General features: G+C 39.9%; 1 protein-coding gene across 3 annotated transcripts in view; it reads left to right on the forward strand.

The window, feature by feature from the left end:
* Positions 1 to 18,766, forward strand: part of atrx (ATRX chromatin remodeler) — a 241,124-nt gene that overhangs the window by 119,859 nt on the left and 102,499 nt on the right. For all 3 annotated transcript variants that reach the window (XM_043704988.1, XM_043704987.1, XM_043704986.1), the window contains 6 exons: positions 894 to 1,027; positions 5,947 to 6,135; positions 6,491 to 6,605; positions 10,936 to 11,032; positions 14,609 to 14,812; positions 16,613 to 16,754. In XM_043704988.1, coding sequence (XP_043560923.1) covers positions 894 to 1,027; positions 5,947 to 6,135; positions 6,491 to 6,605; positions 10,936 to 11,032; positions 14,609 to 14,812; positions 16,613 to 16,754 — 881 coding nt within the window. The remainder of the gene's footprint in view (positions 1 to 893; positions 1,028 to 5,946; positions 6,136 to 6,490; positions 6,606 to 10,935; positions 11,033 to 14,608; positions 14,813 to 16,612; positions 16,755 to 18,766) is intronic.

Genomic DNA, 18,766 nt, shown 5'->3' on the forward strand with positions numbered 1-18,766 from the left:
AATGCCAGAGGAAGTGAATGATGCAGGTACAGTTACAATGTTTAAAATAAAAATAATTAGAAAAGATTTGGAGGGAGGTGGGACTAGTTTAGTTTGGGAACATGGTCCCATGCACTAGTTGGACCAAAGGGTCTGTTTTTGTGCTCTGTGTACTCTATAAATAGATTGCTGATTATGTAATTCTTGGGTATATGATGCATTCATAGCCACTGTTCAGAAAATTGCACACTTCAATCAGTAGCAACATGAGCTTTGAAAGCAATAGCTTATTACTAAACTAGATAAATATGCATGTACATGTTTTGTAATGTGTTTACACTGTTGTGAATTTATAGAACTTTACCAGTATTGATAGCCACATATTTGAAACAACTTGAAATAAAGCTTTAGAAAATTTGTCCAAGATAATATTTGAAGGTCCTTGTGTATGCAAGTTCTGTTTTTGTATGAAAAAAATACAAGATTTCATAGCAACCAAAATGATTGGTGCATATAAATTTGGAAAAGTTTATAAACCAGGAAACTTACATGGGACCTATGCATGTTTTGTCCTTTTATTCCTGCCAACTACTGTGTGTAAGTAATACAAGAAAGTTGTTACTAATGGTTGCGAAGCAGAAGAATAGTAGAGCTTCTAATGTAAGGGATTTCTGTATTCTATAAATACTAAGTGAATCTATATTATTTGGCGTAAATTGTTACAATTCATGTCCCGAATTATTTTTTCTGAGAGACTTAATTTTGTGCAAAATATGTACAACAAAATGTAATTAGTGAAGAAACTTTTCTTTGCATAGACAGCAATGTAAAGTATCCTTTTTTTGGTACTGATCATTAAATGTGATGTTTTCAAGTATAAATAGTTTTTTTCAACAGTTTTTCTTTTTTGCCAGAATTGCTAAGAAGATGTTGCTTGCTGAAATAAATGCAAATTTGTCATCTAATGATGATAAGTCTTCAGAAGAGGAATCTGAAGAAGAAAAGAAGAAATCAGACCCAAAAAGTGAGGCAGAAGATGATGAAAATGGTAAGGAGGAGCAGGCTTTGTTTAGTGCAAGAGGACAATTTATTTAACCCATTATCCAGGGTAAAGTTTTTACCTGTAATATTACATACATCAAAACTTTTGGACTTTTTTTTAATGGAAAGGAATTGTAGATGTTTGCTAAATTTTAGTTATTTCTTAAAGGCCCTTATTTCTAGTCAAATAAGATTTTGAAGTTGTGATTTTTATTTCCTCTCTCACCCTAGGTTTCTTGCCTCCCCCCCCCCCTCCCCCCCAAACCTCTTGCCACTGTAAGCACCATATTGGTTAATTCATCTGCAGGAGATCATAGCTTTCAAGGTTTGGGGGTTTGTGAAATATGCATGATAACTGAGGTGAGAAGGCAAAATAATTTGAGTTGAGAGCAAAAGTTAGCTAATCGTTATATTTTAAAGAACAAATTTGAATTTATATAACATTCCCTTGAGTCTCAACTATCTTCATGGCCTTAGAATTGTTATTATATTTGGAAAGCTGAGCATCCAATTTGAATGCAGCAAGCAAGGTCCTATAAAAAGTTTTGAGATGAATAATAGGATAATTTGCTTGTGATGTTGATTAATAGTTACATGTTAATCAATATATAATTGAGTAGTGCCATGAGTTGTCTTTTATTCATCTAGGAGCAGCTGAATCCTCAGTTACTTAATGAAAGGCAGTACCCCTGGAATTCTAAAGAAGAGCCATGTTGGACTCTGTTAGCTCTGTTTCTCTCTTCGCGTGTATTATCAAACCTACTGAGTTTCTCAGCACTTGTTTTTATTAGCCCAAGAGTCAGTGATTAATCTTTCCAGACCATGTGCCTATCCTTGGAGTGGGTTTTGGAATCCACAGCCTACTGAATCAAAGATCAGAATGATATCACTGAACCATTGCATGTCTGGGGGATGAAATGACTCAACAGAAATAGGCTATTCAGCCCATCAAGTTGCTCAGGCATTGAGAGAACATGGCTGTTGTGATAATCCACAACTCCACTTGCCTGCCTTTTTTCTTAACCATTAACTACCTTATTGATTAAAGATTTATCTCAGGCTTGAATACACTTAGCAATCCAGCCTTGGCAGTGTTCTGCAGTAAAGAATTCTTTAGGTGAGATGCTGGAATATTGGGCGTGGCTAATTTGGTGCCATTATTTAAGAAATGTGGTAAGGAAAAGCCAGGGAACTGGTGAGTCAGTGACTCTGACAACAGTGGTTGGGTAAGTTTTCGAGTCCTACAGCAGGAAGACAGGCTCTTTGGCCCAAGCTGGTCCATGTCCATCAATGCTAACCCCATTTCCCTGCACTTGGCCCATGTCCTTCAAAACCTTTCTTATCCATGCATTTGTCCAAATGTGTTTGAAATGTTGTTAATGTACCCACCTTAACTACTACTGCTGGCAAGTCATTTCATATTCTGTGTAAAAATGTTGTCCCTCAGGTTCCCTTTTATTCTTGCCCCCTCTAACCTTAAGCTGATGTCCTTGTCCTTGATTCCCCAACCATGGGAAAAAGACTGAGTGCATTCACCCTATCCTTGCCCCTCATGATCGTAAACACTTCTATAAGATCCTCACCCCTCTCAGTCTCCAACACTAAAGAAAAAATGTCCTAGCTTGTATAACCTCCCTCTATATCTCAGACAATTGAGTCCTGATGACATTCTTGTAAATTTCTTCTGCACTCTTTCCAGTTTAATAACATTCTTCCTCTAGCAAGGTGACCAGAACTGAACACCATACTCCAAGTACAGCCCCACCAATGTCCTGTACAACTGCAACATAACTTCCCAACTTCTATACTCAATGTCCTTATTGAAGGCTAGTGTGCCAAAATCCTCTTTCACTGTCCTGTCTACCCTTGGCTCCACTTTGAGGGAACCCTGCACCTGAACTCAAAGGTCCCTCTGTTCCATTACACTCCTTAAGGTCCTACCATTCACTATGAAAGTTGTTGGAGGTGATTCTAAAGGACCTGATTTACTTTTATTTAGAAAGGCAAGAAATACTTGGGGATAGTCGTCATAGCTTTGTACGTGGGAAATAATGTCTCACAACTTGATTGAGCTTTTTGAAGACGTGTCAAAGAAAATTGAAAGCAGAGCGGTGGACATTTGTCTGTATAGACTTCAGCAAGGCATTTGGCAAGGTTCCGCATGGTAGACTGGGTAGCAAAGTTAGATCACATGGAATCCAGAGAGAGTTGGCCATTTGGATACAAGATTGCTTTGTGGGTAGAAGGCAGAGGGTGGTAGTGGAGGGTTATTTTTCAGAATGGATTCCCGTGACCAGCAATGTGCCGCAAGGATTGTAGCTGGGTCCACTGCTTTTTGTCATTATATAAATGATTTGGATGGGAATATGAAAGGAATAGTTAGTATGTTTGCAGATGATGCCAAAATAGGTGGTGTAGTGGACGGTAAAGAAGATTATCTCGGTACAATGGCACAGTGATCCGAAGGGTTCAGGAGTGACAGGTGGACCTTAATTTAGGTAAATGTGAGGTGTTGAATTTTGGTAAGGCATATCAGGGCAGGACTTATACACTTAATGATAGGGTCTGGGAAGTATAACCGAAGAGATCTTTGGGTCCAAGTTCACAGTTCCTTGAAAGTGGAGTCACAGGTCGACAGGATAGTGAAGAAAGCGTTTGGTACGCTTGCCTTTATTGGTCAGTGCATTGAATATAGTTGGGACATCATGTTACAGCTGTACTGGACATTGATTAGGCCTCATTTGGAATACTGCATTCAATTCTGGTTGCTTTGCTGGGGAAAGATGTTAAACTTCAAAGGTCTAAGAAGATTGACAAGGATGTTGCCAGGGTTGAAGTGTTTGAGCTACAGGGAAAGGATGAATAGTCTGGGGCTATTTTCTCCGGAGTGTCGGAGGCTGCAGGGTGACATTATAGACGTTTATAAAGTCATGAGAATAGATAGGATGAATAGCCAGGGTTTTTTTCTCTCAGGATGGCGACTCCAGAAATAGAGGGCATAGATTTAGGGTGAGAGGGGGAAGATTTGAGACCTAAGGAGTAACATTGAGAGTGATGCATGTATGGAATGAGCTGCCAGAGGAACTGGTTGAAATGGGTACAATTACAACACTTTTTAAAAGGCATCTGGATGGGTAAATGCATAGGAAGAGTTTAGAGGGATATGGGCCAAGTGCTGGCAAATGAGCTTGATCAGTTTGGAATATCTGCTTGGAATGGAATGAAGGACCTGTTTTCTTGTTTCTATATTTACGACACTCAGGAGAAATTCCTCCTTTTGTGTACAACCCGTTATTGAGATTGTCCTCTGTCCTCTGGTCCTGTATTCTCCCACAAAGGGAAACAGGCTTTCTATATCTACCTTTAGGTTCCCTAAAAAATCTTGTGTTTCAATAAGGCTGCCTCTCATTTTTCTAAATTCTGATTACAGCCTCAACGTCTTTTCCCCATAAGATAGTCCCTCCACAGCGGCAAATAGACTAGTGAACTTTCTCTGGGTTGATTTTATAGCCAGTTCTTTTCCTTATATAAGGAGCTCAAAACTTTTCAGCTTTGGTCTGATCAGTATCTTGTACAGTTTTAGAAAAACCTCTCTACTATTAAACTCTATTCCCTCTGAAATAAAGGTCGGCATCCTGGTTGCCTTCCATGTTACTTGTTGAACATGGATGTTAGCTTTTTGTGCAAGAGAACTCTCCAAATTCCTGTGTTCTGTAGCTTTCTGCCGTCTTCCTCTGTTAGATCAGTTTGTTAGACTGCTGGTTTGGAATACAGTAATGTTGACAGCACAGGTTCAATTTTTGCATGTTTTAAAGAGCCTCACCTTCTCAACCTCGCAATTCACTGGGGGCATGGTGGCTCTCAGGTTAACTTCATCTTCAGATGTTTCTGAAAGAACTGCCAATGGTCCTTACGGGCTATGAAGACTCATTTTTGCAGCTTTACTAAAAATGCATTCAAAATGAGGCACTTTCGAATGAATTATTTACTTTGCAAATGTTGTACTAGTTGGATAATATGTCAAGGGAAGCCAATGTTCTTATCACGAATTTAAAATTGTGGGTAAATGCTTTGGTTAAAATTAAGATTTCTTCGACTAAGGTACAAAAGGGCTTTGACTTTTGGGGGGAGAAAATTGGAATCCGAAATGAATAAATAAAACCTTGGTTCAAACTACCAGTTAAATATCCTTATAAACCAACTGATTCAGCTACTTAGATGTACATACACCACAGAAACTTGATGCCACTGATGATCATGCACTACACAAATTACTTTGTATTGTCAGGCAGGACACCTGCCATTCCTTGCCCAGTCTAACCTAGTGTGAGGCAGCAATACCTCAACAATATGGGTGACTTTTTTACCCCCTATTTTGCAGGTTCTTCTCTTCGTTCTCTTTCTCTCTGCTCATGATTTACATTTCCTCCTCTCCGTGAAATGTATATTATCTCACTGACTGAGGTTACAATAAAGAGTCGTCCTTCTCAACCTCCTCCTCTTGTCTAAGGGCATAGTGATCCTCAGGTTAAGCCTCTACCAGTTGTCTCTCTTTAATGAGAAAGCAGCTGATAATCTTGTAACACCATGATGATTTATGTTCCCTCAACATTTCTTGAGTTGATAGTGAAACAAGAACTGACATTTCATGTGTAATGATCCTTCTTTTGATCATGTTGACTCTACTTTGTCTTCACAGATGTTGCCATACCTATTGAGTTTCTCTACAGCTTTTACTTCTGTTTCAAACTTTTTTTGCTTTTCTGATTTACAACCAAAGTATGTCTGAAATAATACTTAACAACTGAATAGAAGTCAAATAATGAGCTTGTGTCTTAGTTTCATATGTCCAACCTAATATTTTAGACCAAGAATGCTACTTTTTTGTAAAGGCTTTAATAAAACAGTGCTGAATTATTTAAATAGATGAGGAAGAGGATGCTGAACCAGATTCTGATTCAGATTCTGACTTTGAAATGACAAAGAAACCACGCTATAGACATCGACTTCTGCGACACAAGCTCACAATGAGTGATGGTGAATCTGGGGATGAAAAGAAGGGATCTAAAGTCAAAGAGCAGACAAAAGAAGGCACACGAAAGAGCAGAAGAAAAGGTAATGCAGATATTTTGATATGTTTTGTTTAGACAATGGCTGCCGATCCAGTTGTGATGTTGAATTAGGGTTAGCTCAGTTGACTGGATGACAGTGCAGAGTGACACCAACAACGTCCTTATCCCTTGCCTGAGGTATAGTGACCCTTGGATTAAACTCCCCGCAAGTCATCTCTGAGGGAGCAGCCCTATGGTCCAATGGAGCTATGGTGAATTTACCTTATTTTAGGAGAGTCCTTGGAAACCAATTGTGTTTCAACGTGATGTTATTGATACAAACATTAAATCTCCTTTTTTCAGGATTGTCTTTGTATTTCCTCTGTAAATTTTTAAAATCACTTTGATTTTCTTTTCAGCAAGTAGTAATGAAAATACTACTGAGCACGAGAGTGATTCTGATTTTCAGGAGTCAGGATCGAGTGAGGAAGAGGAAAGTGATTCTGATGATAAACGGAAGCGCCCAAGAACAAGGTATAGGATCTGTTCATTAAAACTCCCAAAATGCACTATGCCATCAACAATAATAGGAAATTAGAGAAGCAGATGGGTGTTTTTGTAGCTGTAGACATCACTCTTGGGTGGTCTGTTATCTCCCTGGTATCAAGGACAAGGAGGTCACTGACTGTGGGACATTATTCTGTGGGCACGTAAACACCCAGATGTCGTAGTCCATGTCGATATCATTGTAGATAAAAAGGGGGATGAAATCCTGGAATGAGATTGAAAAATATAATCTTGAAAACAGTAACTTCAGGGTGATCTCTAGTTCCATAATTTAATGAGTGTAACAAAAAGAAAATTGAGCTGTAGAACTGGTGTGGGAGGGAGGCATTAAAAATTGGTTCGGTGTCATGTGAGGCCATTGGACGTTGGATACGCTGCGTCTTAGGACTGGGGCTGACGTCTTCATGGAGATTCCTTTAGTGCAGTTGGGAAGCATTTAAACCAACTTGGTAGGGGTTGGAAGCATGAGCAGTGATTCAAGGAAAGTGAAACCAGTAAAAGGAAGCAGAAAAGTAGAAATACAGACAAAGCATAGGTAAGCATCACATCAGATCAGAATATAGTATTGTGTTAGAAAACTAGAATTAAAGACATTCTTTTTGAATGTACATAACATTTGCAAAATTGTTGCTGATTACAATGAGCAGTTTGAAGTAAATAGATGTTATTAATTGCCATAATTGAGATGTGACCACAGATTAGTCGAGACAAGGAATGGAATATCCAAATATATTCCACATTTAGGAGGAACAGGCGAAAAGGAGGTAGAGGAACACTCTTAAGGAACAAGATCAGTATTCCCAAAAAAGAGGATCTTGGATCAAAGGAACAAAAAACAGAATTTTTTGGGTGGAGCTATATTTTTAAAAAGTGGGGCAGCTTACATAGAGAAGTTATTTATTGGCCATCAAAGTGTAGTGGTAATGTTGATATATTGTGACAAATAAAGATATTAAATTGTGCATGTAGCATGGGTAATACAGCAGAGCAAGTGGTTAACCAAATCCGCACTAATTATTTAGAAGGTAAATTTCCTTGAGTGTTTACAAGGTGAATCTATGAAACCAGCAGGGGATCACATTATTTTTGATTTAGTATATAATGAACAAAGTCTAATTAAAATCTTGCTATAAAGGAACCTTTAGAAAATAGTGATCATAATACAGAATTTTCCATTTAAGTTTGAATGCAATTTAGTTCATTCTGAAGCTAGAATCTTGGCACAAAGGAAGTTATGAAGGATAAGATAGCTATGGTATGTTGCGATAATGCAGCAGAAGATGTGGCAGTAGATAGGCAATGGTTCATTTTTTTTCAAGAAATGTTTCACAGCCTCAAACAGGCATTCTTTTGAGGCTTAACAACCATCTGTAGCTAATGAAAAAAGTTAGAAGGACATTACTGAGGATTAGAAAATAGTAAATGTAACCCTACAGTTTACGAAAGGAAGAGGAGGGAGAATAGAGATTTGCAGACCTGTTGGGTTGACTTTGAGTAGAGAAATTTTATGATCACTTATAAAGGATGTAGTAACTGGACATTCAGGGTAAAAAAATGATAAAATTGGGCTTAGTCAGTGTGTTTTTTATGTTTGACAAACCTGTTGGAGTTCTTTTGAGGATTTGCTTGTAGTATTCATAAATGAACCAAATGACTATGCTGTATTTGGATTTTTTTTAGAAGGCTTTGATAGCATCCTGCGCTAGAGGTTAGCAAATAAAATTAGAGTGCACTGGCTTGAGGAAATCCAAGCATGAATTGAGAATTGGTTAATAGTTAGAAATTAGAGTAGGAATAAATGGATTATGCTCAGGATGGCAGACTTGTTACTGGTGAGGTACCGCAAGTTTCAGTGCTAGGTCCATAGCTATTAATGATCTGTGTTAGTGATCCAAATCTAGAGACTAATTGTTATGTTTTCAAATTTGCTGTTGGCACCAAATTGGGTGGGAATGCAAGTTGAGGAAGATGCAAGGAGGCTTTGAGGTTTTGGACAAACTGTGGTGGGGTTAGAGTATGGCCAGTGGAATACCATTTGGGTAACCTTTCATCTTTGGTAGAAAAATCAAAAATGCTAAGTATAGGAGCGGAAGTAAGGCCATTCGGCCCATCGAGTCCACTCCGCCATTCAATCATGGCTGATGGGCATTTCAACTCCACTTACCCGCATTCTCCCTGTAGCCCTTAATTCCTTGTGACATCAAGAATTTGTCAATCTCTGCCTTGAAGACATTTAGCGTCCCAGCCTCCACTGCACTCTGCGGCAATGAATTCCACAGGCCCACCACTCTCTGGCTGAAAAAATGTCTCCGCATTTCTGTTCTGAATTTACCCTCTAATTCTAAGGCTGTGTCCACGGGTCCTAGTCTCCTCGCCTAACGGAAACAATTTCCTAGCGTCCACCCTCTCCAAGCCATCTTGGAAGTGCTGGTGTCACAAGAGAACCTGGATGTATTTGTTCATGAATCACTAAAAGCTAACATGCAGGTGTATTTCCCTCCCCTCCCCTATCAGCATTCTGTAAAGACCACTCCCTCCGTGACTCCCTCGTCAGATCCACACCCCCCACCAACCCAACCTCCACTCCCGGCACCTTCCCCTGCAACCGCAGGAGGTGCAAGACTTGCGCCCACACCTCCCCTCTCACCTCCCTCCAAGGCCCCAAAGGAAACTTCCATATCCGCCACAGATTCACCTGTACCTCCACACATATCATCTATTGCATCCTCTGTACCCGATGTGGCCTCCTCTATATTGGGGAGACAGGCCGCCTACTTGCAGAGCGTTTCAGAGAACACCTCTGGGACACCCGGACCAACCAACCCAACCACCCTGTAGCTCAACATTTCAATTCCCCCTCCCACTCCACCAAGGATATGCAGGTCTTTGGACTCCTCCATCGCCAGACCACAACAAAACGACGGTTGGAGGAAGAACGCCTCATCTTCCGGCTAGGAACCCTCCAACCACAAGGGATGAACTCGGATTTCACCAGTTTCCTCATTTCCCCTCCTCCCAGCCTGTCTCAGTCAAATCCATCAAATTCAGCACCGCCTTCCTAACCTGCAATCTTCTTCCCGACCTCTCCGCCCCCACCCCAGTCTGACCTATCACCCTCACCTTGACCTTTTTCCACCTATCACATTTCCGACGCCCCTCCCCCAAATCCCTCCTCCCTATCTTTTATCTTAGCCTGCTGGACAAACTTTCCTCATTCCTGAAGAAGGGCTAATGCCCGAAACGTCGATTCTCCTGTTCCCTAGATGCTGCCTGACCTGCTGCGCTTCTCCAGCAACACATTTCCAACATGCAGGTGTAGCAAACAATGAGGAGAACAAATAGTACGTTAGCATTCATCACAGGATTTGCATCCAGAAGTAAATAGTCTTTCTAGAGCTCTATGCAACCACGGCACTGTAGCACCTGAGGTGTTGTGTATAATTTTGCCCTCTCTTGTATGAGGATGGCTAAACTTGTCTTTTGAGGAAGCATAACAATGGTTCACCAGATTAATCCCTAAAATGGTGGGGTTGTTCCACTGGGGAGATTTGAGAAGACTGGGTCTGAATTCCCTAGAGTTTCAAAGAATGAGGGCTGACCTTATTCTAACTTAGTTCTTCCTGGGGCTGACAAGATTGATGTAGATGAGGGGTTTCCCTGGCTGGTGATTCTAAAACTGAGGTATTATCTCAGAATAAAGGGTAAACCATTTAAAACCGAGTTGTGGTGATATTTTTTTCATGCAGAGGATGCTGAATCTTTGTCCTCTGTAATTGAGAATTTCAGTGCAAGCTTAATCATTGATTGCATACAAGACAAAAATTAAAAGTTTTCTGGAAACTAATGACATTATGAGAAAGTGGCATTGCTGTGGATGATCAGCCATGATTTAATTGAATATGGAATAGGCTCGATAGACTGAGTGAGTGGCCTACTCCTGTTCCTATGGTTTATGTAACGTCTCCACGTTTGTCCTTTCGATAGTTGATCAGTGAATGCTACTGAACCATAGATGGTATTAGCCCGTAGTTTCAAAACCTTTTTTCTTAACTTTGATAATTTGGATGGTATAGGCATTCTGGATATTACTTGCCTTATACTGGAAAAGATCCCATTTCAAATTTATGAAATTCTTGTGTTTTTACCAATTACTATTGATTCAACCAATTTTGGCACACACTTTCCACTGGAGGAATCAGTAGAGTAATTGTCATTTGGGAGCAAATATTTACCATTGTAACTCTTAAAGTAGAGGTTTGAGCAAAGTTAAATATGTAATTTTACATTTTGTATGCAGAGCATCTAAGAAAGAGGCAGAGGAAAATCAACGTAGCTACCTTCAGAAAAAGAAAAGAAGGCGAATTAAAGTTCAAGAAAACTCATCAAGTGAAAAGGTATTTTAAGAGATCCTAATTGTGACACTAAACCCTGTTCCATTTTATTTTGGACTGATGGCTACTCAATTTTGGTTTTGGCATTTAGAGTTTAAAAACAACATCCTGCAAGTTCCCCATTGTAATAGCCAAATATTGTTGTTTCCTTGATACAATCCTTTGGAGAGGAATCAGTTCAAATTTTGAAACATTTCTAATTTCTTCACTTGTAGACATGACAGCCACTATTCCCATTTAAACTAAATAGTAAGGGGTCCTGGAAAGAACCATTATTTGGTGAATGCAATTCAAAATAATTTATAGGGACATTACTGTTGTCTTTGTGCCAGTCCCTTCTCTCATCCCTCTGCCTTATCACTTAGGATTACATTGTAATTTCGTCATCTTGCTCAAATCTAAAAATTTTAATCATCTATGCTTCCGATTTCCAGTTGTCATTGTTTTCATGCGGTCCTTTTCTGATTCATTCCTTTTCTTCTTCAACTTCTGTCTTATTTGCTGTCAGCTTTCAGCTGTTTGGTGGTACCATCTTGATACCAAAATTGCCTATATGGCTTCCTTCATCTTGTTTCCTCCCGAGTCTTTCTCCTCTTACCCCCACAATAATTGGCAAAGCCTTTTTTATCATCTTCATTTGCAGGATGTGGACATCACTGGCTGGCCAACAGTTATGGCCTTTCCTCGCTTGATGTTGAGACTCATAGAATCCCGACAGTATGGAAGCATGCCATTCAGCCCCACTGACCCTCCGAAGAACATCCCACACAGACCCACCCCCTACCCTATCCCTGTAACCCTGCATTTCTTGTGCCTAATCCACCGAGCCTGAAAATGTTGTCGAAGGATCTTGGACAAATGTCTGCGGTGTATCTTGTATTTCGAAAATATTGCTGCTACTGAGCGTCGCTGGTGCAGGGAGTGGATGTTTTGGAAAATAGTCTGTTCCATTTCCTGCACACTGCTGTCACTGTTTTCCTCCCATCTAGAAACATGAAGTGGTTTCTCTTAGCCCAACAGACTGGTAAAAGCACAAAAATATGTCATTCAGCCAATCATATCAGGTCAGCCGGTCCACACTCTTACACCCCAAAAAAATTTAGTACTGTAATTACACTACTTCAGATATTTATACATTGTGCTCTCAAAAGTCACAATTGCTTTCCATCTTCTCAGGCAGTGCATTCCAGACCTCCTTTCATATTTCTCCCACCTGTTTTGGTTCGTTCTTCATTCTGCTTAAACTGGTGTCCTCTGCTAGGAGCAAGCAGGACTGCAGATGCTGGAGAGCAAAGTCGAAAAGGGTGGCGCTGGAAAAGCACAGCAGGTCAGGCAGTATCCAAGGAGCAGGAGAGTCAGTGTTTCAGGCATAAGCCCTTCAGGAGACGCTAATGAAGGGCTTATGCCCGAAATGTCAAATCTCCTGCTCTTCAGATGGTGCCTTACCTGCTGTGCTTTTCCCGTACCACACTTTTGATTTTTTTGATTCTGGTGCAAAGGTGAACAGTTTCTTCCTATCTACTCTCTTCTGACCAGTTGTGATTTTTAATATAAAACCAAAAGAACTGCAGATGCTGGATATCAAATGATAGCAGAAATTGCTGGAAAATCTTAGCAGGTCTGGCAGTATTTGTGGAGAGAAGTCAGTTTTGTGTCCAGTGACCCTTCTTCAGAATCTTTTTTCCAGCAATTCATAATTTTTAACACCTATATCAAATCTCCAATCAGCCTTCTCTTTCTTGAGAATAATCCCAGCTATTCCAATTTATTCGAGTCATACAACACTGAAACTGACCCTTCGGTCCAGCTTATCCTTGCTGACCAGATATCCTAAATTAATCTAGTCCCATTTGTGTAACTTGGTCCATATCCCTCTAAATCATTCCTATTCATTCACCCATCCAGATGCCTTTTAAATGTTATAATAGTACCAGCCTCCACCACTTCCTCTGGCAGCTCATTCTATACAGGTCAGGCAGTATCCAAGGAGCAGGAGAGTCAGTGTTTCAGGCATAAGCCCTTTATGTGAAAACGTTGCCCTTAGGTCCTTTCTAAATGTTTCCCCTCTCACCCTAAACCTATGCCCTCTAGCTCTGGACTTTGCAACCAAGGGAAGAGATCTTGTCTATTTTACCCTATCCATGCCCCTCATGATTTTATAAACCTTTATAAGGTCATCCCTTAGCCTCTGATGCTCCAGGGCAACAGCCCCAACCTATACAGTCTCTCCCTACATCTGAAACCCTTCAGCCCTGGCAACATCATTGTAAATCTTTTCTGAACCCTTTCAAGTTTCACAACATCCTTCCGATATGAGGGAGACCACAATGGCACGCACAATTCCAGAAGTGGCCTAACCAATGTCCTGTACAGCCGCAACATGACCTCCCAACTCCTTTGCACAATGCTCTGACCAATAAAGGAAAGCATACTAAATGCTGCCTTCACTATCGTATCTAACTGAGACTCTACTTTCAAGGAACAATGAACCCGCACTACAAGGTCTTTGTTCAGCAATACTACCCCCAGGACCTTACCCTTAAATGTATAAATCCTGCCCAGATTTGCCTTTCCAAAACGCAACAGCTCACGTTTATCTAAATTAAACTCCATCTGCCATTCCTTAGCCCATTGACCAATCAGATCAAGAATCTGTTGTACTTTGAGGTAACCTCCTTCGCTGTCCACTACACCACCTTGTAATTAACTGAAGGCCTTAGCCCCTGGAATTGTTCTTGTGCATCTTTTCTGCACCATTGAAGAAGCCTTCAGATCCCTCCTAAATTGTGGTACTGAGAACTGTACGCAGTACAGTTGAAGCCAAGCCATTTTGCAAAACCGTAAAGCATTTATACTCTGTCATTATTCCTAAAGCCCAGGATATTTGCCATTTTGTTCTGACCTTGCACTTCAACTTCTGAATTCAACACAAAATCACTTTCATCTCCTTGTTTTGTGTTGGGCAATTACTAGGCTCCTGTCAGGACTAAAGAACATAGAGGTTCGTTGTTTGCTGAAACCCAATGGGGAAGCTTTATCCCGAAACCAAACACTCTGTAGGATTCCGAACTAACTAATGAAACTGGCTAATGTCTCATCAGTGTGATTCACCTCTTAAATGGACACTGTCCCAACATAACATATCCTAAATGTAACATAATGTTCTCCATCGTGATTGTAAATATATCATTTTATCCCTCCTCTTCCCTTTGTTTCTGAAGGAACCTTCCCCATTGACAACCTGAGCACTCTTCAATTACCCACCATTCCTACCTCTTCCCACAACAACTCACTGTAAAAGTGCAGGAAATGTTACCCCTTTACTACCTACTTTCTCACCATCAAGGGCCCAAACACCCTTCCAGTTGAAACGATGATTGTACTTCTAACAATCAATTGTACTTTTTAATATACTGTGCTTGCTGCTAATGTTGTAGTTTCCTGTTCACCAGACATTCATTAGGTCATTAGTTTTCAGAACATTTCCATTCTGTCTGTTACCCAAGTGTATTTCATATGTTGTCATTGTTCTTATATATGCATATCAAATTAGATCCTGTTCTTTTTTTTATCCTTCAGCAAAGTAACTCAGAAGATGAGGGTAACAGTGATAGTGATGACAATGATATTGATTCCAAATCCCCTGGAAAAGGTCGGAAGAAGATTAGAAAGATTTTGAAAGATGGAAATTTACGTACAGAAACTCAAAATGCCTTGAAAGAAGAGGAAGATAGAAGAAAACGCATCGCTGATCGAGAAAAAGAGAGAGAAAAGTTGCGAGAGGTATTGAATTATTTTCTATATGCACGTTCATGTAATTGGCATAGTTATGGATCATTGTAAGATAGAAGGGGCTCCAAAGCATTGCTTGTAATTAATTTCTTGTTTTTGTGCTGCCTTAGGCTATAAATTGCCGTGCATTCAAAGTTTTTTCACTTAGTCCAAGTAAATAATAATTTAGGCATTAAAGACATCTTATTGCAGAGTGCTACTGCATACTCTTGTTAAGGAATGCAAGTTAGTCAAGATCTAGAAGAAACTTTTCTATTTTGAATTAGATGCTTAATTGTGAATATTTCATTGAGCTGTATTCAGCTTAACAATTACTGGGTTCTTAAACAAAATTCACTTTACAGTTATTGATTGGTTGAAATGGGGGAGAAAAAAAATGAAGGAATAAAGTTTAACCAACTGTTTCTTGGCTTGTATAAATAAGTTGTAATTTATTAGTCTAATAGGAAGGTGGTACAACTTTATCTACTTTTTTTTAAAAGTACTAATCTTGTATATTGTCATTGAGTAACAAACTAGTTCTAGGTACTGTGGTTTGGTTTTTTTCAATTATAGGGAGGAACCATATAGAAGTAAGATGAAGTGTCTGTTTTCAGACATATGGTAGATTATAATGAAGTTAATTTTAAATATGTTATGCAAGTGTTAACTAAGTGGCTTTGGCGGAAGAACTGCACAGTTGAACTTGCCTGTCTTGAAATTATTCGTATGAAATTATAAATTGTAGTTCCAAGATGTAGACAGCTAAGAGTAGATTGTCATCAGTGATGTGGGTCAAGTGTTATTTTAAACTTTTCTTTGTGAAAGACTTCCTACAAATATTGATACTGAGATGCCTTTGGTCAAGAAACAACTGAAACATCATCACTGGTGGGTGCTGCGACTTGCCCAAATACACCTCTTATTGCCTGTCGGTAGATTTTAACATGTATGAGTTACCAACTTTCAAGATCATAACTGGCACATGGAAGAGACTATGCTGTACACTTGATGATCACTGCATGAGTGTGAAGTTGAAATCCTGAGGAATATATAGCAGTTCCATCTATAGAAATACAAGATACTTGTGAAAATTGTTTCCTGACAAATTAAGCTCACTCGATTTAAGAGTGTGCAGCATTGCTTGCCAAAATGAAGAGTAAACATTTTCTCTAGTAAAGCAGCTCACAACTGAGCATGCTGACTGCAATTAATGGTATACTTATATTACTGTACATCCCCTTTTGAATTTAATGTGAATGGGATCTCATTATCTTTGAATAACTAGTGGGCAAAGTAAATTCACTTGAGGTGATTGCAAACAGCACTAATAACTGTCTGTGTTTTAAATTTGCATTCAAAAATACTGGATTCATTACCTTAATTCAAGAAATTCCCATGTTTAATCAGATTGAAAATACTGCTCCAGGAGGATATTTCGAAATAACTGACAAAGGAAATTTCCTTCTTTTTTGGTTGCAATGTGTGTGTTAGCTGAAGACTTGTATCCTGCCAAATCCGGTGAAGGAATATGAAAGTGTTGCCACTGCTGTAGAAAGCTTTGAAGGGCAAGTTGGTTTGTCTATGATATAACCCTTCACCTTTTGTGGGGAGAAAGTTAAACAGTTTGCTTGCATGTGTATTATTAAATAACGTGATCCATAAGCCCTCCAATATTGCTTCTGGGATTATAGCTACACAATTCTCAAACAGGTTCACCAAAGACCTTTCATTGTGAGCAGCATGCAAAATGATAATTTGTGTATGTTCTCCAAAATTAAGAATTGTCCAAATTTCATTTAAAATTTACAGCAGGTTGTGTCTGAAGATATGTCACCAATGCAGTGTCCAATAACCACTAAACTAGTCCTTGATGAAGACAAGGAGACAAATGAATCTATTGTCCAGGTCCATAGAAATTTGGTGAGGAAGCTGAAGCCTCATCAAGTCGATGGTAAGTCAAGTATTCATATCCTGCCTAGCAGTAAAACCTCAATTGATAGTTTGTGCATGGACCTAATTTTATAAACTGAAGGACTAGCTCTTCCTATCACTGTCTAGGTCATTGTACAATTGCATTTCTATAGTACTGGATCCATCCATGTTACAATAGGCATCAGCCAGTATAAAATTCATTGCACAAAATCAATGAATATAATGTTTTCCACAAAATGAGTGGGGCTGAATCATTATCTGATGGGTAGAAAAAAATATTTAGCAAATGCTAAAGGAAGACCACTTTTTTCTGCAAGACAGGGGAGGTGCAAAGCATTGGATAGAGCTCCTTGTGGTCTGTGGAATCACCACGTGTTTGCATTTGAATCGGCAGAGATGACATCATTTGTCAGAAACCCACATGCAGACGAATTAGTGTGTTATGCATTGCCTATTGCCAGTGAGGAATTATCATTCTGCTCTTCTGCATTCTTGCCTGTACAGTTTGGTGCTGACTTCCTACAAATCTTGTGGGTCAGGCCTCTTCGTTCCTGAGCTCATTAATAAATAGGATAATGATCATAGGTGCAAAGAATCTATTATACAATCTAAATTGTCATGAAGTAATTCATTAAGATAAATAATGCACACATAGATGATTTGTTTATGCCCCTTGCTAGGTTGGTAAATTAGGTAAAAGGGTCTAGGTAAATTGTCTACTGTTGTGGTTCTGTTCGCCGAGCTGGAAGTTTTTGTTGCAAACGTTTTGTCCTCTGGCTCGGCGACATCATCAGTGCTTGGGAGCCTCCTGCGAAGCGCTTCTTTGATGTTTCCTCCGGTGTTTATAGTGGTCTGTCCCTGCCGCTTCCGGTTGAAGACAGGAAGGCAGCTAACAATCCGCATACATGAACATCAACTAGCCACGGCTTGCCCTATGATAGTAGTGTTGTCCCAGTCGAATTCATGTTGCTTGTTGTCTGTGTGTGTGGGGCTACTAAGGATAGCTGGTCGTGTCGTTTCGTGGCTAGTTGATGTTCATGTATGCGGATTGTTATGAACTTTGAAAGTTCATATGTAACTAAACTATGAAAGTAACCACCCAAACGTTGAAAGTTCATATGTAACTAAACTATGAAAGTAACCACCCAAACGCGCACAAACGAAGCTGCATCAGGACACTATTCAAAAGGGCCACAACACACTGCAGTACATTAGGACTGCAAAAAGAAGAAGAGGAACACCTATACAAGGTATTCGCCAAAAACGGATACCCGCGCAACTGCATCAACAGATGCCTAAGAGAAAGACCACAGAAGAGGACATACCACAACCAAAAGGACTAGCCACACGACCATACATCAGGAGCATCTCAGAACTGACAGCCAGACTACTGCGACCCCTAGGACTCATAACGGCACACAAACCAACAGCCACGCTCAGACAACAACTCACCAGAACGAAGGACCCAACATGAGCAAAACTAATGTAGGGTACAAAATACCATGCAAGGACTGCACAAAACACTATATAGGACAAACAGGAAGACAGCTAACAATACGCATACATGAACATCAACTAGCCACGAAACGACACGACAGCCACTACAGTGGACAGCTGAAACTGACAACCGGAAGCGGCAGGGACAGACCACTATAAACACCGGAGGAAACATCAAAGAAGCGCTTCGCAGGAGGCTCCCAAGCACTGATGATGTCACCTAGCCAGGGGACGAAACGTTTGCAATAAAAACTTCCAGCTCGCGAACAGAACCACAACAACGAGCACCCGAGCTACAAATCTTCGCACAAACTTTAAATTGTCTACTGTATACAGCACAACTTTGTTGCCAAAAACCGGGTGAGGGCAATGGGCAGCAAATCCAAATGAAGACAAAGATGTAAAAGATGGAAGTTATGATCTAACAACAAGATCAGCCTGAAGCTAATTCCAGTAACTAATGCCTTCTGCTTAGCACTTTCATATATAGTTATAATATACTGAGCTGTGGGAGCTTCAGCACCAACATATTAT

Source organism: Chiloscyllium plagiosum, chromosome 15 (genome assembly GCF_004010195.1).
Source record: "Chiloscyllium plagiosum isolate BGI_BamShark_2017 chromosome 15, ASM401019v2, whole genome shotgun sequence".
Lineage (NCBI taxonomy): Eukaryota > Metazoa > Chordata > Chondrichthyes > Orectolobiformes > Hemiscylliidae > Chiloscyllium > Chiloscyllium plagiosum.